The following is a 24,509-nucleotide window of genomic DNA, read 5'->3' on the forward strand; positions in this document are numbered from 1 at the left end:
CATGTTGCTATTATATTTCCTTTTGTGCACTACCACCTTCCTCACCCCTCTATTGTCCCTCTTTTCTCCACAGGTTAAGTCAGGTGTCTCTTTGCTAGGAGTTTCTTTCGCAAGCTGGCCCAGTGGAATGATAAGTCCCGGCCTGCCTTTGTGCAGCAGCCCTAGCCCCATGCCAAGTCACTCTGTAGAGGGCAACACAGCAGCAAGTGTCTCCAGTAAAAGTGAATCGCCTTTACCTCGCATTGAGAAAACTTGCTCTATGCCCTCTCCCGCCTTGGAGATGCCCAAATCCCTCGACCACGCCACGCCACGACCCATCCCAGAAGGTGAGCAACACTCGATGTATTATTTTGTATATATATAATGAGATCAGCCAATGCTATCCTTACTTAAGCCCAGTTTGATTTGACTGTAACATGTCTTAACTGAACAAAACATCTTCTTTCTTTCACACCCGTGTGCTCAGAGATGCTGACAGGTTGGTGGCGGGTGTCTGACATCGAAGAGCTCAGGGCTCTTGTCAATGCTCTCCACAGCCGAGGAATCAGAGAGAAGGCCCTCCAGAGACAAATGCAGAAATACATGGAGATCATCCCCCAGGTCTGCACCAAACACAGAGACGGTAAGTCTGGAAACAGCTCCTCTGAGCACATAATGATGTGCCTCAGATTCATTCATGCTTAGAAGCGTTTCCTTATAATCCCACAATAAATTGCTAATACTGTATCAGTGAGGTTTATTGAAGTTTATATGAACAACTGTCTTTCACTGCCTAACCCATGTGTCTGCTGTGTAATTTATCTAGTGGCCATGATTGAGCTCCATGAGTTGGAGGAGAGCCAGGTCAGTGTGGAGTCGGTGCGGGGCTGGTGTGTTGAGGAGCAAGCAATGGAAATGGACATCGCTATACTGCAGCAGGTTGAGGAACTGGAGAGGAAGGTCACCGCAGCCAGCCTGCAGGTTAAGGTGAAATAGTAACACACTAACACACTAGCACAAATATTTCTACATATTTTGTTTGTGAAATTTATGTTTTTTTTAGAGGCCAATAAACTCAACAGCTCATTTCCTCTCACAGGGCTGGACGTACCCGGACCCTCAGTCTGAGCGTGAGGACCTGGTGTACTACGAGCACAAGCCCCTGACCAAATCCACGGCCTCGGCGACAAACACGGGAGACAAGGAATCCAAGGAGCATCTGGAGGAGCGGGGAGAGAAGGGCGGGGTGATGCGTCACCCGGACAACCCGCTGGACATTGCAGTGACACGTCTGGCTGATCTGGAGCGCAACATCGAGAGAAGGTACCTGAGGAGCCCCTTAGGTACCACCATTCAGATCAGGCTGGATAATGTGGGTACGGTCACTGTCCCTGCCCCCGCCCCATCTACTAGTGCTGACAGGGAAGGGTAGGTCATTTCTCCAACCAGCTCCCCACTCTCCCACTAAGACCCTTTCCTCTCTCTATGTGTGCTTTTTTTGTTTCCCATATTACTCAAAGGGTGAGGGTCTTTGCTGATTTCACAGCAGATTTTTGTGGTTGCCTGTTGCTTTTTTTTTTTTTTTTTTTTCCTTTTTGTCTTGTGCAGCTTTTTGTGTGGGAGGGGCTCCACTCACTGCCATTTTTTCCCCCTAAAATCATCTGCATGGTGTTGTGCATCAGCAACCTCAGTTATAGGCTTACTTACAGCTCCTGCTATTCAGCATACACTTACCCTTCCTGCATGAGCGTCCCCCTTAACATGATAAAAAAAACGTGTGTACCTCTCCCCAGCACTCTATACTCCCAAAAACGTCATGCCTGTCTCTGCCCAGATGGAGCTTTTTACAGCATCTGGTTCAACTGACACAGTTTACTACAAACCCATTTTCATAAAAAGTTGTGTGGACTTTAAATAAAAACAAAATGCCGTGTTTTGAAACTCATTAAAAAGAATTTGTTTAGTTAAAAACGGAACATGTTAAATGTCGAGAAACTGATAAATTCACATTTTGAAACTTGTCTGTTTTCTTAATTTTTTTCTACACCTTTCCATTTTTGCTTGACATAAAGTTTAGCTTTGTTTCAGGCCCACCAAATGTTTTCAGCGGGTGACAGGTGTGGATTGTTGTAGCCAGGATCTTACTACAGATTGATTCTGAGCTGTGAAATAAGCAAACCGTTCCCTGAGAATGACACACTGCCAGCATTTGTTGCTCTAAATTGTGTGCATTTTCCCTAGCATTAATGGTGCCCATACCATAAGACGTTGGGTAGGTCTTACCCTCTTTAGCCTGCAGTCAGTGATTTCTGACTTTCAAATTAAGATTTGTCACACCAGAGACCAGTTTTGTACTTTGCCTCAGTCCATCTTGAATGACTTCTTAGAGACTCAGCCTCACATCAGTGCTCTTTTCACTACTGAACCTAACGACGCTTTACAGCGTCTCACACACAGTCTTTGTCCTGTCTCAACTTTTTTTAAAACATGTTGCTGGCATCAAATTCAAAAATGACCATAGAGCTTAAAATAAACAGTAAAATGCTGTGATCATGCCCCTGAACGTTATAAACACGAGCTTAAAATTATTTGCAAGTCACTGCATTTTGTTTTTATTCACATTTTACACAGCAGCCTTAGTTTTATTGGTTACGGGTTGTAGTTTGTGTGTAAATAACCCCACACGTTCCCATATGTGTATCTATTTTGATTCTCATAACCTTCCCTTAAATTCCCTCAGCAGCGAGGAGGAGGTGGCCCACGGTATGAAAGTGTGGAGGAAGGCCCTGAGCGAAGTGCGCAGCGCCGCCCAGCTGGCCATGTGTATCCAGCAACTGCAGAAGTCCATTGCCTGGGAGAGGTCGATAATGAAAGTGGTAAGAGAATAAAAGAACAGCCTGTGTCCACAATGTTAATTGAAAACTATTAGGAAAGTTTGTACTTGTTTTTAATGGACGCACTTATTTTGTAGTACTGTCAGATTTGTAAGAAGGGGGATAATGAGGACCTCCTCCTGCTGTGTGATGGCTGTGACAAAGGCTGCCACACTTACTGTCACAAACCCAAGATCACCAGCATCCCAGAAGGAGACTGGTACTGCCCGGCCTGCATATCCAAGGTATCTGAACCTTTTATTACTTATGATTTTTTTTTAATGTGCATTTTTTTAGACTCATCTCAGGACTTATTTTACTCCTGTTTTGTAAAGTTGATGGTAGAAAGGCAAGAAGAAAAAGGACACATTGTAGAGTATATCTTGTGCATCTAAACCGCAAGGACACTTGCTCGCTCAAAGAAATCTCATCAGCTGCTCCTCCCCTAGAGTTTTATTGCTTGCTCTTCACTTTTATTGTCTGCAGCATGGATTTATCCCATTAAGTGACAGTAAAACTCATAAGTCATACTCATACTGATACAAGCTGAGTAACGATTTTTAACGCAGGCTTTAAAGAATTTGTGTTGATGCAGATGTGGTCAGCAAAGGGACTAAATATTATTGCTTGTCTAAGATATGGCAAATTGATATGACATTTTAGGAAAGGACAATATTAGGAGGATGAAACTAAATGGTTCCAGTTTGAATAGCACCCGAACTAAGGAAATGCTGCAATTTTGGGTACTTTTGCAGGCAAGTGGTCCATCCCCCAAAAGCAAAAAGCCTCCAGCCAAACCAGTAGCATCTAGTGGGGGGAGTAGCAAGAAGGGCGGAGAGGCAAAGAAGAATGGAAAGCAGGCCGGTAACGGGGAAGTGTCGGAGGATGACTCAGCAAGTGCCAGCAGTACGCCCAAAAAAGGAGCAAAAGACACCAGCAGGAAGAGGAAAACGGAGGAGGGTTCACCTGCTCTAACGACATCCAATCAGGAGACTACTGGGTGTGTGAAGCGAGCCAAGACGGCTCGAGACAACAACAGGGACCTGGGATTATGCAGGTATGTCTCCATGGCATGTTTGCACTTGTCTTTCTGTGTCATTTTCTTCTCAGTAGTTGCACAGTAATTTCCACCTGCTACAAAGCTGTATGGAAAGGTTGGAGGATGTGTTTTACATTTTCTGTTGTGTTTAAAGCCACAAAACCTCTGATCAACGTTTACTTGCAGTATTTCATTCCTGGAATTTTTCAGCACAAAGTCAGCTTCTCTTTTGTTTTTTAGCGGTTTTATTAGCTCATAAAACCCTAAAGATTATGAGTTAAATGCAAACTTTAAACCTCCATGGACATATTTTTGACCAGCAGCAGAAACAAACTGTAACTGGTTAGGAAATGCTGTTTACACAACCACTTAGGGCAAAGCAGCACTATCTTAGCTTTCTTTTACCTCAGCTTTCAGCCTACTCAGCTTTCTGGGGAAATATCTGATTCTCCAGCTGTTAATGCTCCACTGTTCACCAGCTAGTCCTAGCTTTGTGTACCATAAACCCAAAACAATGATTTAAAAGAAACTTCCAGTATTCAGGCACAATGGGAGCCTCGTTCACACCCTTCACCCACATGTAACCGATCCCTTGTCAATCCAGAAATATTGGTTATAGCTGCTTAAACATAAGAGGAAATTATGAAAGAAAGCTTTTCTGTGTTACACACAAAGCTTATATTTACACAAAGTCGTGGCCAGAGTTTAACTGTGTGTTTGTGTGTCCTACAGAGTACTCCTTGCTGAGTTGGAGCGGCATCAGGATGCATGGCCTTTTCTCACACCTGTCAACCTGAAATCGGTGCCTGGCTACAGGAAGGTCATCAAGAAACCGATGGACTTCTCCACCATACGTGAGAAGCTTGTGAGCAGCCAGTGAGTTCCCATCGCTTCTCTCGGTTCTTTTTTCTGCTAAAAGCCTCGCGCAGAAGTTAAAGCAAGACCAGTGTTTTCAGTTTTGTTTAGTTTTTTTCAGGAATTATGTGATGTGTCTGCTGTTCTCTCTAACCTGAATATGTCTTCTTTTTTTTTTTAAATTTCAGGTATCAAAACCTGGAGACGTTCATCATCGATGTCAACTTGGTCTTTGATAACTGTGAAAAATTCAATGAAGACAATTCAGACATTGGTCGAGCTGGTCATAACATGAGGAAGTTCTTTGAGAAGCGCTGGACTGAGCTTCTGAAACAAACAAACTAAAACAAATAAAAAAAAACACTTAAGATTAAAAAAAAAAAAAAAAGTCTGTTCAGACTCTTCTCCAATACACCCATTCAACTTTTCGTACCGGAGCACCAGGTGTTACTTTTTATTTTGTGATGGAGAACGTGGCTTTGCAGGATGGTAGAAGAAGAAGCCAACTCCTTAATAAGGAACCTGTGGTGTGCTTAGGAGAGGTGTCACCTTGAAAAATAAAAAGTTGTTTAGGTGCACTGGATTTATTACAACAGGGATGAAAGCCCCAAAGAGTCCCAGAGAAATGGGGTGTCATAGTGCAATACCATTCCCTGTCTCAGAACACTGCACTGAATGAATCCTCAAAAATGTCAATGATGTGTCTGCGCTAGAATACTTTCCACTACTTGTAAATAGTTTGTTTTTGTTTATTTGGGTTTTTTTGTTCGTTTGTTATTTAATCGTATTATAGTGAATGTATTTAATTTTGTAATAATTATTTATGAATCAAGGTCCACTTCATTTTCTATGAAAAAGGAGGAATCAGCCGAACTGCTTTGACTTCTGAAAAGGAATGTGTTATTGTGTTATAATTTTTTTCTCTCTCTCTCTCCCAAATATCAAACAAAGCCAAGACAAAAAAAAAAGAAAAGGAAAAAAGAAAAAAAAAAAGAGCTGTTTACACTGTTCAGTGCTTTGGGGCATCGGAGGACTGTATTCAATTGTTCGATCTGTAAAACTGCATTTATTTACAGCAACTGCAGAGGAACAGTTAGGCTGTGGTGATTCATGTGTATATACTGTTTATTAATGTCTATATTATGTCTTGTTTGGAACAATGTGTAAAAATTGTTTAAGAATATTAAGATATTGTTTATGCCTTAGAATGATTGTAGCATTCTATTTTAGTGAACGTGATGAAAACATTATCATAAATATTGTTTGTACAGTATATACATATCCTCTGCAAACACTGTGGTATCCTTAATCTTGGTAGTGCCTACCCTTCCAACAGGGGCATGTAGGGGATGTTATCGTTTTTAGTTTTCATTCTTTATGATAATTATTTTTTTATATGATTTCAATCCAACAAGGCCTCCAAAGTTGGACAGTGACACAGAAATCATTCCTCCCCATAAATAATAATAACTAAAAAGAGAAAAAAAGGAACAACAAGCATTCAGTTATGCTTCCATGATACATTTCCTCACAATCTGCCACAATACAAGGACCTAAGGCCATTTTTAACCACTGTGTTGAACCTTGCTGTGTGTTGTGGCCTGATGGAGGCAGCTAGATTTTTTTGTACCCAAGTCAAAAGTACTTGAAGTTACTTTATTTAAGATATTGTGGAATAAAAGTATCATTCTTTTGTAGGAGCTTTATTTTTCACTAGTGTGTGGCACGGACCTATTAAAAGGATGTTTTTCAACGTAAGTGACTCAAACTGGTTTCATTTCAAGTCCGACCTGCAGCTGTAGAAGTGCGGTTTAACTCTTTATTCTGTCAAAGTGCGAGTCATATGTAAAGTTGCACGTGTGACCCGATTAAAGAGAAATTTATTTTGTTTGTGCTTTTAGCTAAATATCTGCAATTGTACTTTACATCGTGTTAAATGCCTCTTTCATGACCAGACTGTAAAATGTTTTCAGGATCCTGAGAAGCTGCTCTGAAACATACATTTTTCAAGGATCTCAGAAACGGTGTCTCAAAACTGAATTCAACTTAACATCTGTAAATTAACAATAAAATCCAGAAAGAGCAGATCCTTATTTGTCTCATCGAGTGGCAGATTGTCATAATCCAAGCAGCCAGGAACACACAGGCACAAATGTAATCTTCAAAAAAATGGGTTTTATTATACCCCCAAAAAGGACAAGACGATTACAAAAATTCAAAATAACAAAAAATAAAGTTTTTAAGAATCAAGTGGGCCCATAAAAGAGGTTAACTTAACAGAACGCTACTCAAAAGTCACTTAACAAAAACATAGCTCAACAAACTGACCTGCCCAAATGAGAAACAGCTCCAGTTATATAGCAAATGAATAAACCATTATATACACCAAAGGTGAAAACTAAAGAGATAACAGCTAACCATCATTCAAGAAGAACCCCATTCCCCCTGCATGATCACAATAGATGGTCCAGTCCACTTTATTGGCTTCTGCATTTATGATCACAGAAGCTTTAGAGCATAACGTAAACATAAGACAAAAGACCAAATGAATATTACCCAAGTATCTCAGTTGTGTGGTTGCATGCATCCATCACACAGATCATAAAATGAAGACCGTTAATAAAAAGGAAAGTTAAGTGTGCCGTACACAGTTGGCAAGTGCAAGTTTAGCAAGTGCCTATTCCCAAGGTTTCTATACATTTTATTCTTGTAGGGAAAATATTAATCATGAACCCTGCCGCACGCTACAGTATGTATAGCCTGAGGCACTACACAGTTTAGACGCATACAGTTAGGTCCATAAGCATGTTGTTAATGACGTGTTTTGTAGTTTTACCTCTGTACATTACCAAACTCCAGATGTGACTTTCAGCTTTAATTCAAAAGGTTGTACAAAGGTTTTTACATGAAGTGCTGCGTAATTACAGCCATTTTTATACACAAGCCTTCATTGTCACATGCTTGAAAGTAATTGAGCAATTGACTGGTAACCAGTTTTCATAGCACTGTGAAGCCCATTCCCTCCTTTTCTTTTTTTCTTTCTTTCTTTTAATATTTATTTATTTTGAGGACAAATTAAGCAGATAAAAGATCTAGAACTGATTCAAAATTTTAAATTTGCATTTGGTGGTTGTTCACTGAAACTCTCAATTTGAGGTCCAGACCCAGTGGCGGTCCTAGCCTGTTTGGCGCCCTGGGCGAACACTCCCTCTGCCCCCCCCCGCCACACACACACACACACACAGCAGTTGTGGAGTGTGCAGCAGTTGAGATGTTTAAGCTCCAGGCTTTGTGTTCATACAAGTACCGTATTTCCCGGACTACAAAGCGCACCTGAATATTAGCCGCACAAGCTAAAATCAGGGGAAAATCCTGTTTTGTACATACATTAGCCGCACTGACTAAAAGCCACAGGTGTTTCAATGTTGACTTATCATATGTAAGAGAACATGCACAAAGGGAATTGTCAGGAAAGAGATGGCTGTTTGGAGACATCACTTTTATTAATATTTTGAAAAACAAGTTATGGGTACATATTTGCACAACTTTTTAGGTATATGTAAAAGTAGCGGTAATTACAAGTACGAAACATGTACTGTGCTTCATAAATGAGTAACAAATGTAGTACATAACAATAACCTACAGCACACCAGAAAAATAGATTCGGACTACCTTTTAGGCTCAAGAAAAGTCAGTCATTCACCACCATCTTCCTGCGCATTAAAACCACCAAAGTCCTCTTCTCCAGTGTTGGAAACGAACAGGCTCAGGATGGCTTCGTCATCCACTCTCAGCTTCTTTCCTTCGTTGTCACTTTCAAAACCAAATAAATCCTCGTTGTCAGTGTCAGAGTCGAACACCCTCAGAAGGGCCGTGGCGGTGTCCTCCTCTCCATCATGCAGCAGTGCAGCCCTTCGAAATCCGTTGGTGATCGTGGATGTTTTCACACTTTTCCACGCTGTCAGAATCCACCGGTGGAGTTGAGCATAACTTGCTTTTCGCAAGTTTATTGCCGCTCGTCATCCACGACTCCTGCTGAACGCGTAGCGCTACTTTGAAGTTTGTTTTTCGCGCTACTTGTACGGCACTATGTTGCCTGGCGGATGGACATGTGACCAACATACCACTCTTGAACCCCGATACTGTGTGTCTGATTACATGCCCTTCCGCCAGGCAACGTAGTGCCGTACAACAGCGGAACAAACAAAACAAATCGTCTTACGATATCACAAAAATCCTGGACAATCTATAGAAAAGCCGCAGCTGACTAAAAGCCGCAGGGTTCAAAGCTTGTGCAAAAAGTAGCGGCATAGCCCGACAATTACGGTATATATTAATATTCTTCATCATAAATGTTCAACACCGTTTCTTTAACCGATAGCTAGGAGAAATTACGGCAAATAAATAAGCCCATTTGAGAAAACAAAAGAAAAAAAAAGAAAGAAAGGGGGATAGTTTAAATTTTAAAACACTTTACTTAAGGTAAAGATACAATATTATTCCTAATGAAGAAGCACCACGTCAAAAAAGTTGATGTCATTCCTCTGCTGTTGTTAAAATTCGGTTGATGGATCTGAAATGACAAAGATGAGGTCTTAGTGAAGAGAAAGTATTAGTAGCTACATCAACGCTGACCATTTAAAAAGACATCCACTCACAGAGTCAGTGTTTCAGGTCACTGGGAAATCCACTGCCGCTGATTTCGCTGTAACCTACAAAACAGGGTTTGATGCTTTAAAATTGGACTAACTTGTCAGCACCATTTAATTCAGCATTCCTGTGATTTTGGAGAATAAATGAATACCTGGCTGTCCATTGAGATGGCCGTAACTTGAACCGTTTGCCGGTGTGGTTTGATTGGAATGTAGTAGATGGCCACCTCTGCCGTCAGCGTAGTCTGTGCAGCGACGTTTTTCCGGTGGAAAGCCACTGTCATGTTCAAAGTCTCTGTCAAAGTGGTGTCGCTTGCGGCTCTCCCCTTCCTCGCTGCTTACTGAGTGGGAGATGGAAGCAGAGGAAGCAGAAGAAGCTAGTCCATGGTTTGGTTTCCCCACCGCACTGCCGCTGGGCTTGGAGCTTGTGGGATAGTCCCTCAGAGATCCATTCCCATTAACATGAACTACGCTGCCGTCAGCGTAGTCTGTGCAGCGACGTTTTTCCGGTGGAAAGCCATTGTCATGTTCAAAGTCTCTGTCAGAGTGGTGTCGCTTGCAGCTCTCCCCTTCCTCTCTGCTTCTGTGGCTCCGAGCTGCGTCTGGGCTGTGCAGGTCGGGATCGCTGTCCCGATGTCTCTTCTTTTTCTTCTTCATTTCCGCAGCTCTGTCTGAATCTCCGTCAGAACTTCTACGGGATGATAGAGAACCAATGACATTGTTTAACAAAACCGAGATCAAGCTTTACAGCCAGCCTAAGACAGAAAAAGTGACCCATTATCAATAAAATGATGAAAATTCTTTACGTTTTTAAGAAAATAATAATACTGATAGTGAGCTTTAACCCCATATTATTTTCAAACAAAATCTAGCTTAAAACAAACACATTTCCTTCTGTTTTCATTAAAGGATCGAGAGAAAGATGGCAATACTCACCCACTCTCACGGTGTCTGTCTTTATCCTTTGATTTCTTCTTTTTCTTACTCTTTTTGTGTTTTTTAGTGTGGCGGGCATCAGAGCTGTCGTCCCTGTCTTTGCTGAGAGTCCTCTTGCGATTTTGATCCTCTTTGTCTGGAGAGGAAAGGCGAGCCCGTGGCGGGGAGCCCTTGAACTTGTTTGTTTCTGGTGCTGTAGAAGGTGAGAAATTTCCTTCCTTGTAGTCCCGTCTGTACTGGTGACGATCTAGAGCTAGAGTACAGTCTTTGCCTGTCTCGGGAAGATCGTTTTTCATTGCAACTAGAACTAGGCTTGGACTGATACTGCTCCTTAGTATCCTTACGTCCTTCAGTCCCTGTTGTTGCACATTTATCTTGTGGTAGATCCTTGGCTTCATCCTTGCTTACGCTAACTTCCTGTGGAGCTGCAGAAGCCCCACTGGTGCTTTGAGAGCAGCCCGGCTGAGGGGGTAAGGCTGCAGGGTTGCCATCTTGCCCAGAAGAAGAAAGAGCGGAAGCAGATTCTTTAGCTGCAACAGAAGGGGTAGTTGTAGCAGTAGCTGAGGGTGAAGCGCTAACGGCGGAGGATTCTGTACAGTGAGGCAGGGGTTCAGATGGAGTTTTAGCCCTTGTGACAGGAGTGGAGAAATCCTGGCTTTCATTAGCAGCAGGATGAATGCTCTGAGAAGAACTAGCCTGGGATGAGGCATCTTTGCTGGAAAAATAAAATACAAAAGCAATATGAGCAATGCTTTGTCACACTGGCAGAGAGGAAAGTCTGCACAGTTTTAAGATCACTCCTCTAAACTTAAAAATTTAAATGCATAAAATGGACAGCAGAGCAATAAGTTTTTTTTAGTTCAGTGTTAGGCTTACTTTGGTTGGCTATGGTCTCTGCCTATTCCATTAGCAACAGGAGCCGTAGACGTCAAACTGCCATGATTACTGCCAGAGATCTGATGTGCCCAAAATAAATAAAAGAAATATTAATAATATGTCCCTTTAAGAAAAACAAACAAAAACCCAAACAGACAAGCATTATGTGACGTAGGCTATGCACAGATACACCCACACACAGGTTGTTATCATCAGATTCCACATTTATTGAGAGTGTCCACGGAATTATAACAGAACACCGTCTGACAGCGGTCGGTTCCCGCAGCGTCTTCCTCCTCCACTCCTCTCCACCTCACTATATAAAAGGAAGGAAAACCACCATCAGTCCAAATCGCCATCAGCTGTTCTCACCAGCACCGCCCCGTTGAGCTCACTGCACCACTCCTCCCCTGCAGCCGCGCCCCGGACCACACCTCCGCCACATACCCCCACCGCCCGACTGAGGCCGGGGAGCCTTCCGGCCGAACCTACTCCCCCCCCCGCGAGCGAGAGAGGAAATCGGCCACCGCCATCTGCACCCCCGGCCTATGGACCACCTTGAACTTAAAGGGCTGTAAAGCCAGATACTACCGGGTGATCCGGGCGTTGGCATCTTTCATGCGGTGGAGCCACTGCAGCGGGGCGTGGTCCGAGCAGAGGGTGAATGAGCGCCCCAGAAAGTAATAGCGAACGGAGTCGACCGCCCACCGGATAGCCAAGCACTCCTTCTCCACGGTGCTTTCCCGTCTTTCACGCTCTGCCAGCTTCCGGCTGATGTAAAGAATGGGACGGTCGGCCCCCCGCACCTACTGGGACAAAACGGCCCCCAGCCCCCTGTTCGAGGCGTCAGTCTGCAGAACAAAAGGGAGGGAAAAGTTAGGAGTGTGAAGCAGCGGCTCCCCACAGAGAGACTTTTTCACCTGCACAAACGCCGCCTGGCACGGCCCCATCCACTGAAACAGATCTGGAGCACCCTTCCGGGTAAGATCGGTTAAGGGGCTGGTCAGCTGCGCAAACCCTGGCACGAACCGGCGATAGTAACCTGCCAGCCCCAGAAATCGTCTCACCTCCTTTTTAGTCTTGGGTGCGGGCAGGATGCGATAGCCGCCGTCTTTTCCACCTGTGGACGCACCTGCCCGCCCCCCAAGTGGTACCCCAGATACTGTACCTCCCTCCGTCCAACCGCACACTTCTTCGGGTTGGCCGTGAGCCCCGCCCTCCTCAGGGACTCCAGGACCGCGGCCACCCGCTGCACATGCTTCGCCCAGGTGTCGCTATGGATGATCACGTCATCCAAGTAAGCTGCAGCATACGCAGCGTGCGGGCGCAGCACCCGGTCCATGAGGCGCTGGAAAGTGGCAGGGGCCCCGAACAAGCCGAACGGAAGCGTAACGAACTGGTACAACCCATACAGAGTGGAGAAGGCCGTTTTCGCCTTGGACTCGGCAGACAAGGGAATCTGCCAGTAGCCCTTGGTTAAGTCCAGTGTCGTGAAAAAACGGGCCGTGCCCAGCCGATCCAGGAGCTCGTCGACCCGGGGCATGGGATAAGCATCAAAACGTGACACTTCATTCACCTTGCGATAGTCGACACAGAACCGTATAGACCCATCCTTCTTCACCACCAGAACGATGGGGCTACACCAGGCGCTGTGCGACTCTTCGATCACTCCCATTCTCAGCATTTCAGCCAATTCCATCTGCACAATTTGCCGTTTATGCTCAGGAAGCCTGTAGGGCCGTGAACGCACCGTCACGCCAGGCTGCGTTACAAAATGATGCTCAATGACAGACGTCCGGCCGGGCAGGGGGGAGAACACGTCAGCAAAACGCTGTTGTAACGCGACAACGTCCGCTCTCTGGGCCTGTGTGAGATGGTCATCACAAGGGAGGGAGGCGGGGATGACGGAATTTGGCACCTCCGGCCCCAACTCATCTCTCTCCTTAACCAGGCTCACCAGCGACGCGGATTCAACCTCTCTCCACTTTTTAAGGAGATTGAGGTGATAAATCTGCGTGGCCCCACCCCTGTCCGACCGAGCGACCTCATAGTCAACGTCCCCGACACGCCGTGTGACCACAAAGGGCCCTTGCCACTTGGCGAGCAACTTTGAGCTGGAGGAAGGGAGTAACACAAGCACTTTGTCTCCCGGTGAAAATTGCCTGAGTCTAGCCCCTCTGTTATACAGGCGCTGCTGACGCTGCTGAGCCTGGAGCAAATTCTCCCGTGACAACCTCCCCAAAGTGTGGAGTTTCGCTCTCAGGTCCAGCACGTACTGAATCTCATTCTTGGCGGGGCTCGGACCGTCCTCCCAGCTTTCTTTAATCAGGTCGAGCACCCCACGTGGCCTCCTGCCGAACAGCAGTTCAAAGGGAGAAAATCCCGTGGAGGCCTGGGGCACCTCCCGCACTGCGAATAACAGAGGGTCTAGCCAGCGGTCCCAATTGTGTTCATCCTCGTTAATGAACTTACGAATCATAGACTTCAAAGTCTTATTCAGCCGCTCCACCAGCCCGTCCGTCTGAGGGTGGTAGACGCTGGTCCGAATAGATTTAATGTCCAGTAATTCGTACAGTTCCCGCAGTGTACGAGACATAAACGACGTGCCCTGGTCAGTCAGTATCTCTTTCAGGATTCCGACTCGGGAGATGACCTGAAACACCACTCTTTGCAGAGATGGTGCGCAGCGGGACTGCTTCCGGGTACCACGTTGCATAATCCACCAGGACTAACACAAAGCGGTAGCCGCGTGCACTCCGGTGAAACGGCCCGATGAGGTCCATGCCAATGCGCTCGAACGGGACCTCTATGAGTGGAAGCGGACGCAAAGGCGCTTTTGGTATGGCCGGCTGATTAACAAGTTGGCAGTCCGGGCAGGACGCGCACCAGCGGCGCACATCCGCTCGGATGCCCGGCCAATAAAATTGGGCCGTTATTCGCTCCAGAGTTTTTTCGTATCCCATATGCCCTGCCATGGGGTTATAATGAGCCGCCTGGAAAATCGTTTCCCGGCGGCCCTGCGGCACCAACAGCTGGGTGTGTGTCACCACCTGCTCCAGTGGGAAATCGCCCGTGGGGGGAACTTCCGGAGCCGGCGGGGCTTCCCGTGAAGGACCCGCCGTCTCCCCCTCCCCAGAGTCAGTGTCGGACGGCCCCGCGTCACCGCTGAGCGCCGCGCAGACGCTACATGCTACTAACGGTCGTGATCGCACCCCCGCGTACTGTCCCAACAGATGATGAAACCCCGGCCAATTCGTGCCCAGAATTAGGGGATGCGACAGGCGCGGGCTAACCGCAGCCGTTACTCTATGCGTTTTGCCCTTATACTTTAATAACAGCGGCACTATGGGATACCTGTGAACATCACCATGAACACACTTCACCTCCACCCATTCTGCCTCCAGCAATGCCCCGGGGCGAACCAAACCTTGGTGCACGAGGGTCTGCGTGCAGCCTGTGTCCACCAAAGCATGGCGTATACCCCCTCGAGTCCTTACCGGAATGCTGTATGTCCCTCCCGGACCGGGAGAGGGCGCTGGAGCACCGGCAACGTGGAACACCTGCCCCACCTCCATCAGAGGACAGTCCCTCCTCAGGTGTCCCGGCTGTCCGCACTTCCAGCACTCCTGCCCCGGCATCTGTGCTGTTCTCCGTGGCTCAGGGGCAGCACTGCTCATGTCCGATCCCTGGGAAGGCACAAACGCAGCAAAAGGATTAGTGGGGCTCAGCGCCGGCGCCCGCTCTGCCTGCCCTAGTGCAGGCACCCGGCGCCTTGGTGCCGGCACCGGGGCTTGTCTGTTCGGCCTCCGGCCGCTGTCCCCGGGCTCCCCCGCTCTAGCGGCAAGGTGGTCCTCCGCCAACGTAACCGCCACCTCCAGACTCGCGGGACGGTGGCACCTGACCCATCTCGCCGTCTCCGCAGGCAGCGTCTCGCCCTCTGATGATCCCGGCTGCAGCCAGCGTACGGCCGCGTCATGCAGCTTCCGGGCCCAAGCAAACGGCCGATCCGCCGCAGCCAACCGACAGGCCCGGAACCGCCGGCGGTGATCTTCAGCGGTGAGCCCCAACCTGTCCACCACCACCCGGCTCACGTCCTGGAAGCTGCCCCTCGAGGCCGGCGGCAGACTCAGGGCCGCCGTCCGAGCCTCCCCCGACAGCAGAGGAAGCAAACGCGGAGCCCACTCCACCTGCGGCCACTGGCAGGCCTCCGCCGTGGCACGAAAAGTCTCCAGAAAGACCTGGGGGTCGTCCCCGTCCCCCATCCGGGGCACCACCACCGACAGCGGCGGGGACTTCGGCGGGGCAGCGGCGCCAACCAGCCGCTCCAGAACCAGAGTCTGCCGGTCCGTCTGCTCCTGCAGCGCAGCCAGGTGAGCTCGCTGGGCTGCCGCATGGTCGTGGCTCATCTTCGCCATCTCCGCCAGCATCTGCGCCAGAAGCTGCAAAGGCTGGGCGGGCGGCGCAGCCTGCGGGTCGGACATCCCCACACCGGCAGGCTCCTGGGTTTCGGCACCACTTGTGACGTAGGCTATGCACAGATACACCCACACACAGGTTGTTATCATCAGATTCCACATTTATTGAGAGTGTCCACGGAATTATAACAGAACACCGTCTGACAGCGGTCGGTTCCCGCAGCGTCTTCCTCCTCCGCTCCTCTCCACCTCACTATATAAAAGGAAGGAAAACCACCATCAGTCCAAATCGCCATCAGCTGTTCTCACCAGCACCGCCCCGTTGAGCTCACTGCACCACTCCTCCCCTGCAGCTGCGCCCTGGACCACACCTCTGCCACACATTATAAAAATAAAGACAAGATTTACCTTGTCAGGGCCGCTGTGTCCATTCACTTTGTGATGACCATTGTGGCTGGATTTGAAGTCTCCATACGTTTGTCCATTTAATCCATTGCCATTATGGTTCACTCCTGACTTCCCATTGATAATTCTCCCAAAACCGCCAAAGACATTTCCTGTGTCTTTATTTTCATTAGGATGAGACTTGGATGAACTGCCGTTATCCAGAGTGCCACAGTTCTCTTGGTCTGATTCCTCTGAAGACTCTTGGCTGTACGGCACCAGGAAGGACGCCCCGTTTCCTACAGGGTTCTGATCCCCATTACTGAAAGGCATGCCGCTGACTTGGTTTAGTGGACCCTCAGTAGCTGAGGGTGAAGCGCTAACAGCGGAGGATTCTGTACAGTGAGGCAGGGGTTCAGATGGAGTTTTAGCCCTTGTGACAGGAGTGGAGAAATCCTGGCTTTCATTAGCAGCAGGATGAAAGGCATGCCGCTGACTTGGTTTAGTGGACGCGGAATAAAACGAACGTCTGGTTGGACGTCTGAGGTAGACTGTGAGGAGGACAAAGAGCTGGAGGAGGACAAAGAGCTGGAGGAACTGCTGGCGGAGGACGGCTTGCAGTAAGAGGAGGAAGAAGCAGATGGGCAAATTGGTTTGCTTAGCCCAACTGAAAATGAAAGCTTCTGTTGTTTGTCGCTCTCTGGAATCATTGTGGGCCGGCTTACTGAGTGGGAGATGGAAGCAGAGGAAGCGGAAGAAGCTAGTCCATGGTTTGGTTTCCCCACCGCACTGCCGCTGAAGAGAACTCTGAAGGAACAAGAAGTCACAACAACAGGTTTTTAGAACAGAAACACTGGGTTTAACAAAACAACAACATTATCAGTACCCTCAGGTGAGGAAGTACCTTGTTCATGTGTGGTGGCAGCTGGGGGCCTATGAAGCCAACACTGTTGTGATGCATGGTGGCGATGGTGCGTGGGATCACCACCGGCCGGGGAGATGACTGACCAGATATGCCAGCGTTATGGTTCAAGTGGCTGTAGTCCCCAGTTTTTTTCACATCTGTGCACCTGATCACATGGAAAAAAGAATATTAACCATGACAAAGCATCAACATTATAAAATTAGGTTATAATAATACATTTTCTACAAGAAAAGTGGGAATAAACATGTCTACATTATTAAATAATGATGGGAAAAGTTCTACTGAAGGAATAAGCCTAGAATGTTTAAAAATACCGATGTTTACTCACTTGATGTAGAAGAGGACATATGCCTGCTGGTTTAGGACGGTCCTAATGTCACTGACTAACACGGACGAGTCATTCATCTGAAACCAGTGCCCATTGCTGGCCTGTGAGACAGAATGAGAGAGATGTGACACAGCAGATTCAGTTTCTGAATTGAATTTGAGCTAAAAAGAAGAATCTTATGGTTATATAGGGGTCTTTTTTTCTTTCTTTCAATGCATACAAAGTATTTTTCTCTGTTTGTGTAAACGGAGGCGGAAGGCTGGTTTTACTTCCACAGTGGGTTTTGTGCGAAGGAAGGAAACCTTCCTCCAAACGGACAGAGCAGTGGAGCCGCCAAGGGAAAGCACACGAATAAAATCTGTATAATTAAAATATAATTTATTATATTTAAATAGTTAAAAATGTAAAATGAATTAAAACAACCTTGGCCAAGGGGTAACACAATAAAAATCAATAAAACACAACATTAAAAGTCCAGTGGCCTGCGCCACGACCTAAAAGTCCCAGGGAGCTAAGAAATCCAGCGAAGTAGTATAAAAAGGGAAACCCAGCGGAGTCCTCTCCTTCCTTTCCGCATTCGCGTCCCGATATGCTGGAGAAAGGGAGGAGCGGCAGTCACTATTCTTCTAGACAGTTTTATTTCATAAAAAGGGATAAGTCAGAGACTTACCCCGGGTGGGCAGAGCTCTCAACTCCGCCCGCTGCTTCTTTAAAACTGCAAATCGGCACAGCCGTCTCGTGCCTTCCGCTGGTGCTGTCTCCGCTCTCCCCGCTGGTGTTGTCACTCCCCGCTGGCGATTTCGAGCCTCCAGCCCGAAGCCGAGGCCCTCAGCCTCTAGCCTTCAAGCGCAGCCGTCAATCACAGCTCTACAGCCCAAGCCTTCTCTCCATATCTCTGGCTCGGCTTCTCAGTCACTCCGGTCACTCTCTCTCGTCCCTTCCGCTTCGAGCCTCCAGCCCGAAGCCGAGGCGCTCAGCCTCTAGCCTTCGAGCGCAACTCCTCAAAGCAAAGTTTTCCTTCTTCACTCGTCCTCAAAAAGCGCTCCTTTCTGTTGTCTACCCAGCCCTCTTATTGGCCTCTCTGGTACCTCTCAGGTGAAATCAAGTTAGTAATCAGATAGGGTGGAGTCTTTACAGGACAGTTGTTCAATTAAATAAGATAAAAACATGCAATAGAACTCATACAAACAAACCCAATATACAATATTAAAATATTAAACAGATAAAACATCGCAAAACATGCACAGTAAAAACTCCAAATAACTTGTCCCGTTTCACCCCGTGACATTTGCATTCAGTTTTCTGCTAAAATGTGTTGTTTATGGTGTGTGTTTGTTTGTACTAAGCAACAGCAGCATTCAAAGAGATTCGGGCACAGCCAGTACCTTAATATAGCAGAAATAGTGTCCAGCATGACAACTCAATCCAGAGTGAACCAGCACAGCATACAGCCTGTAGAGCTGGGGCTCCCCGTGGGACTGAGACATGAAGGGCCGCAGATCCAGATGCTCCAAATACTTCACATCCTGATGACCACCAAACAAAAAATTTCGTCACGTCATCACTGAACAACCGGATAGCCAGTGGCGGTCCTAGCCTATTTGGCGCCCTGGGCGAACACTTGCACTGCTGTAACTGGAGCCTCGTCGTCTCGTCTCTCTTTATACTGGACTGTAGCGGAGATGACAATAAAGTTTACTTTGACTTCAGCAGCAAGCAGGTGCACCGAGGGCTCTCGCGCTCACTTTTCGTGTATAGCATTTCGAAAAAACATCGGTGCAAATTATAAGTCTGTATTATAATGTCTGGTGTTTTCGTGTTTGTTGGTTTGTTTTTATTTTGTTTTATTTTGCGAGTTGGTTATTGGATGCTGCTCCAGCCAGCCAGAGAATCCCCCGCCGCCCCGCCCTCTCCTCTCTGCGCCGCAAGCAGCAGGCGTAGGGGTGGGTTTTTATAATCGATTCATCGATTAAAATCGATTCTGGCTTGGATAACGTAAAATCGATTCATTAAAATCCTGAATCGATTTTTTAATATAAATTTATTTTGCCCAAAATGCCAGAATCTCAGGTGAAATCTCACAAAATTTCAAGAACCAGCAAAGAGTTAAGACAGTAAATGAGAGCAGGTACACGGATTCTGCACATAGACTTAAACACACAGCGCGACCCGCGGATCAGAATCAGTTAGATGTCGCCTTTCTCACAGTCGGGGCTGAAAGCCGACAGCTCGCTGATTCTGATCTGTCGGCGGGTCCGCGCTTTGTGTTCACACCCTTTATGCGCTGATTCTAAAGCTGTTAGTTTGATCTCTCTCCAAACAGTATTGACCGAACCAGCAGCAAAAGAAGATCCAAACGCTACACATAAACATCGTCATGAATTCACTCTGACTTTTACTGTTTTGCTTCCACCGCGATGCACAGCTCTCTCTCTCTCTCTCTCTCTGTACTTCAAGAACAGTTTCCCTTTCTTCATTAATCTCTTGCTTGTTACGCACAAATCTACTGTTGTTTACAGCGCTGTCGGCTGCTGTTTTTTTTCCCTTTTACATTCTTTCGAAAAGAAAACCTCATTTCTGCTGTTCAATACTGAACAAATTTAAACTTTTTAAAATTATTCAAAATGCAAAACGCTTAACCGTGTCTCTAATAAAACCGCTGTAACATCAGAGGTAATGTTCATATGTTGATTAATGGTTTTCTTTCGTTTTTGATGTACTGCAGAATATTTTTATAAAATTCCAGGCCAGGAAAATCACCATCATGTTTTTCTGTGTTTTATCTTCAGCTACTTTGACACAAAAGCATCTGCTGTGACGCTTACACCTGGACCTTGTGAATCGGAATTGAATCGATTCTAGAAATCAGTGACGATACCCAGCCCTAAGCAGGCGCACCTCGCAAACGAAGGGCGTCCTTACTCCCAGCAAATGGGCGATAGAAAACTGATCGGTGCCTATGCCATTCCCAATCCGGTTGTTCAGTCTGACGTCACTAGCCGTGTCTGGACCTAAACTCCGCTGCAGGTCCATATATCAAACGATCACTATGGCATTACTGAGAGTTGAAAAACTGTCTAAAGTCTTTCATCTTTAATAAAATGATCAGCGTTCTGCTCTACCAGGTGTAACAATTGAGTTTAACATCCAGGCATCCATGAAAACGGAATTTATGACATTTAACGGAGTTAGAAGTTAGCAGGGAGTTAGCTCGCTAGCTTCGATCTAAATACAATATAGCATGTCCTGACTGTGGGGTTTTGGAAACAAATTAAAACATACAGCTCTGTTATCACTTCCAGCATAAATGAAGACAGAAAACTAAACAGCAGTGACGTTTGTAGGGTTACTGAAGTTGGGCTAGCTGGTATATAATGATGTGCTACGTGACCGCTAGCGACACAGCTATGTTAGCATAATATAAACAAGCTAACTTTTTTTCCACTCGATAAAAGTTAACGTGAGTGTTCTTGGTGGTCAGGAACAAATGTAATCGCATGGCAGGATGCTGTAAAAGGACCAAACTTCAGCCAGGAGAACAACTGAGATAATCCATCCATAATACGAGGTCAGTCATTCATATACTGCTGCATGGGCTGGGCTGTAGTTACATCCTAAGGTTTTAAAAACTGAGCTTAAATAAATGATTAGCGGTAATAAAAGACGAGGGAGGTCAACAATGATCACTGACTGTTTTAGGAGCTTTTTGAGATTAAATAGAAGAAAATACATAACATTAAACATGTTAACAACACAAAAGCCATATTAAAGGCAGACTACTTTAGGCCCGGAAGTAGGATTCGTCATGTCATCATTGAACAACCGGATATGCGCTGGCTGACGTTGGCAGTGGCGTGTCTAGAAAATTTTTGTTGGGGGGGGGGGGGGGGGCCAGGTAGGGGCACAGATTTGGAGAAGGGTGGCAGATGTAATTGGCAGATAATGTTAAAAACAATTCTACCAACCGTTAACCATAATTCAATAACCCTGTAAACCTAATAACCAAATGCGCTTTTAACTCTTATTAGAATGAGATTTTAACCACTACGGTGCAAAGTTTTTAGATACTGCGTTGATAAAGTACAAGAGATACAATCAGTCAGTGTTTACTCAGCATTCAAGGACATCAATATTTGCATAGTATTTTTACTGACATGTAGTGCACATGTTTTGGGCAAAAACATTTTTGAATATTCAAATACGAACATTTTTAACATACAATTGGCAAATTAGCCAATGCCAATGCAAAACCAATGCCTGTTAAAAAAAAGAAGATAATCTTCTCACAAACTGGTGTTTGATTTTGAAATAGGAAAAAAGTGGGGAAACAAATGAAAAGACTAACATTTGAATAAAACCTGAAAGCACGTAAATACATTCTATGCTGCCTTATGGTAAACTTTGGTAATATTAATGTATAAAGAACAACACTGGCTGATGATGAAATACAGTCAGCTGGCATGGTGACACTGCCAGTATTAACCTGCAGGGCTGGACTGGGACAGAAAATTGGGCATTTTGACTACAGACTGGCCCACCAGGTATTAAAGCCATAAAGACTTTGAATGAAAACAAGTGCTGTTGTGACAGTGATATACACTGTCTTTTTGGTATATGTTTGATTTCTATACATTTTACATCAGATAAAAACTTTGTTCGCAAGATTCAGATAATTATTTAATAAAAGCTAAATATTTTAAATGAGAATAATAAGAAAAGTATTTCTTTGTGCCCCCCTCTCCCTGTTAATGCCCTACCTGGCCCCCCTAGCAACACTTTGCTAGAGCCGCCCCTGCACAGTTACCAGCTGTCAGCTACCTAAAAAAGGATCCTGGTGTTATCTCTCAGAAACAGTTCATAACTTCCCTTCAACTCATTCATGTCGCCTAAAAGGTAAACCTGTTTCTCCATCACTGTTCAGCTCTGATGATCCAGTAAGGACATCTCCTGGTTTCATCCTCATGTTTCCCTCTCACCACATATCCAAACCGACATCATGACCAGCAGCTTTTACAGCTGTGCCTCCAGCAAACATCAGCTGATACTAGAAATTAATATTAAATACATTCTAACAACAGCTGATCAAGCTTAAACGTGCTGCTGTTGTTTACCGGGACATCCGCTGGTTTCCTGTTTCTGGCGCAAAGTGGGCGATAAACAAACAAGAGAGACATCAGCTGATCATTGATCAGTTTCATGATTGAAGTAGCAATAGAAGAGGCAGCTGTAAAGACAGAATAACTCCAGCTTTGTGTCTTTTTCCATCCTAGCTGAAGTACGGGACAAACTGCGTCTCTTCTCAGCTCAATACGAAACACATAATATTTTCTCTGAATGAGGGACCATTCCATTTTTTAAGGAGCTGTTGGCAACTCTACTAACTAACCTTATGAATAAAACAAAGTTCACTATCAGTAACATCATAGCAACCGAACAGCTGTATAGAAACTCCTCATGCTAGCTCAGGCAGTATGAGGTATTGTAACTGACTGTAAAAAGTCAGCACAACGAAAATAAACTGCACCTAAACTTGGTTTATATCAGACCCAGATAGACTGCAGGTCATAACTTCTTACCTGAAGTTCAGTTCACCTGACACTTGGACCGGCGGCTGCCTCGTGTCTCTCCTCCTGCCTCACCTTCCCTCATCCACCTGTTGCCTCTGTGGAAGCTCTCCCATAGCCACCACCAAACAACTGAGTTATTTTTACACATAACCAGCATCTGGTCAATCCACCACTTCTCATTGTTCATGCCGTTACAAATAAATAAATAAATAAATAAATAAATAAATAAATAAATAAGTCATCAGCCCACCATGCAAACGTCCGATGGCTAGTCCAGCTATGTTAACTTGTTAATCTTTCGCCGAAAAAATGTTTTCTGCGGTGCTGTCTTTCGTGCTTGGCTCTCCTACCTTTGCTAACATGATGCGCATAGTGCAGAAGCCGGTGCTGCATTCACTTACCCTCGGATATCTGAGCTTCACTGTGAAACCATAATCGTACATTTGATATTTCATTTATTGTTTTAGCTTTGGGGTGGCTGGTTGGGGGTGGTGGCCTGTGCCCCCCCAGGCCACCCCGCTGGACACGCCACTGGACACGCCACTGGACATCGGGGCAGCATGAGTACGAGCAATTTTTTATTTTTATTTTTATTTTTTTTTTACCGATGCCCGTGATGCCGCCCCCCACCACGATGCCGCCCCGGGCAACCGCCCGTGTCTAAAACCGCTACTGTCCAGGCCATAATTAGGCTGAATAACAAATATAAACCAGTCGAGGTAGAAAACAAACAAACCCACAAGCTGCTTCATTCTTAAAAAGACTGAATGTGCTGACCAGCTCAACAACACCAAAAGGCCTGAATGATCATTGGAAATGGCTACAGTGGGTGGTACAGAATTCCTTAGGTTAAGAAGAAAGTCTTTAAAACATCAAAACAAGTGAAGAACACTGAGGTAAGATTATCATTGTGGAAGTCTATAATGCCTAGAGGATGTTTTCATTCTTGAAGGCCGGAAACTTCTAAAAGAGCGCTATGAAGCCAAGATTAACTTGGGAAGAGAAAGATATGGAGAATGTGAGAAACCACTCATGATGTGAAGCATACCACATTATCTGTCAAACAGGCTGTAGGCAATGTTATGGCATGGGTACACTGCTGATGTGACTGCCGATAGAAGCAGCAGGATGAAATGTGAAGTGTACAGGGCTCTACTCTCTGCTCAGATTCAGCCAAATGCTGCAAAACTGATCAGACAGCGCTTGTTGCAGTGCAAATGGATAATGACAGAAAGCGTACTGCAAAAGCACGCTAAGAGTTTATCAAGCCAAAGAAAAGAGATATCGTTGAATGGAATGAAGTAACACGAGTTCACTCTGAGTCTTCTCACATCATATATCAAAGTCACCACCGCTGGGTACTGCATATGTGCTTTTCTTTTGTAAAAAAGATAGATAGATAGATAGATAGATAGATAGATAGATAGATAGATAGATAGATAGATAGATAGATAGATAGATAGATAGATAGATTCAAACCTGGATTCATTTAAAGTACATTGTGTGAGATTGGAAACTTTGCTTCCTATTTTTTTTAATATTTGTGATATTTTATTATTATTATCATTATTATTTATTTTAATAAAACATTTAATATACGGCTGTTCGTTAAAGACTGTGAAGCAAGCTTTAGGCCTTTAACTATTAGAGTCCTGTCAACAGAAAGTTACGATACAGAAA

At 45.5% G+C, this 24,509-nt stretch overlaps 1 protein-coding gene and 1 pseudogene across 17 annotated transcripts in view; one reads left to right on the plus strand and one right to left on the minus strand.

The window, feature by feature from the left end:
- baz2ba (bromodomain adjacent to zinc finger domain, 2Ba) overlaps positions 1-6,504 on the plus strand; it is a 67,790-nt gene extending 61,286 nt beyond the window's left edge. For 10 of the 17 annotated variants that reach the window (XM_026164810.1, XM_026164830.1, XM_026164828.1 and 7 more), the window contains 9 exons: positions 74-326; positions 467-622; positions 806-966; positions 1,079-1,407; positions 2,720-2,855; positions 2,951-3,097; positions 3,608-3,909; positions 4,624-4,767; positions 4,935-6,504. In XM_026164810.1, coding sequence (XP_026020595.1) covers positions 74-326; positions 467-622; positions 806-966; positions 1,079-1,407; positions 2,720-2,855; positions 2,951-3,097; positions 3,608-3,909; positions 4,624-4,767; positions 4,935-5,091 — 1,785 coding nt within the window. In that variant the 3' untranslated portion in view covers positions 5,092-6,504. The remainder of the gene's footprint in view (positions 1-73; positions 327-466; positions 623-805; positions 967-1,078; positions 1,408-2,719; positions 2,856-2,950; positions 3,098-3,607; positions 3,910-4,623; positions 4,768-4,934) is intronic. The other 7 variants (XM_026164848.1, XM_026164931.1, XM_026164909.1 and 4 more) reach the window with 3 other exon arrangements.
- A 2,429-nt stretch (positions 6,505-8,933) lies between these two features.
- Positions 8,934-17,614, minus strand: LOC113020734 (ubiquitin carboxyl-terminal hydrolase 42-like; annotated as a pseudogene).
- Between the last annotated feature and the right edge of the window lie 6,895 nt (positions 17,615-24,509).

This window comes from Astatotilapia calliptera, chromosome 1 (genome assembly GCF_900246225.1).
Source record: "Astatotilapia calliptera chromosome 1, fAstCal1.2, whole genome shotgun sequence".
NCBI lineage: Eukaryota > Metazoa > Chordata > Actinopteri > Cichliformes > Cichlidae > Astatotilapia > Astatotilapia calliptera.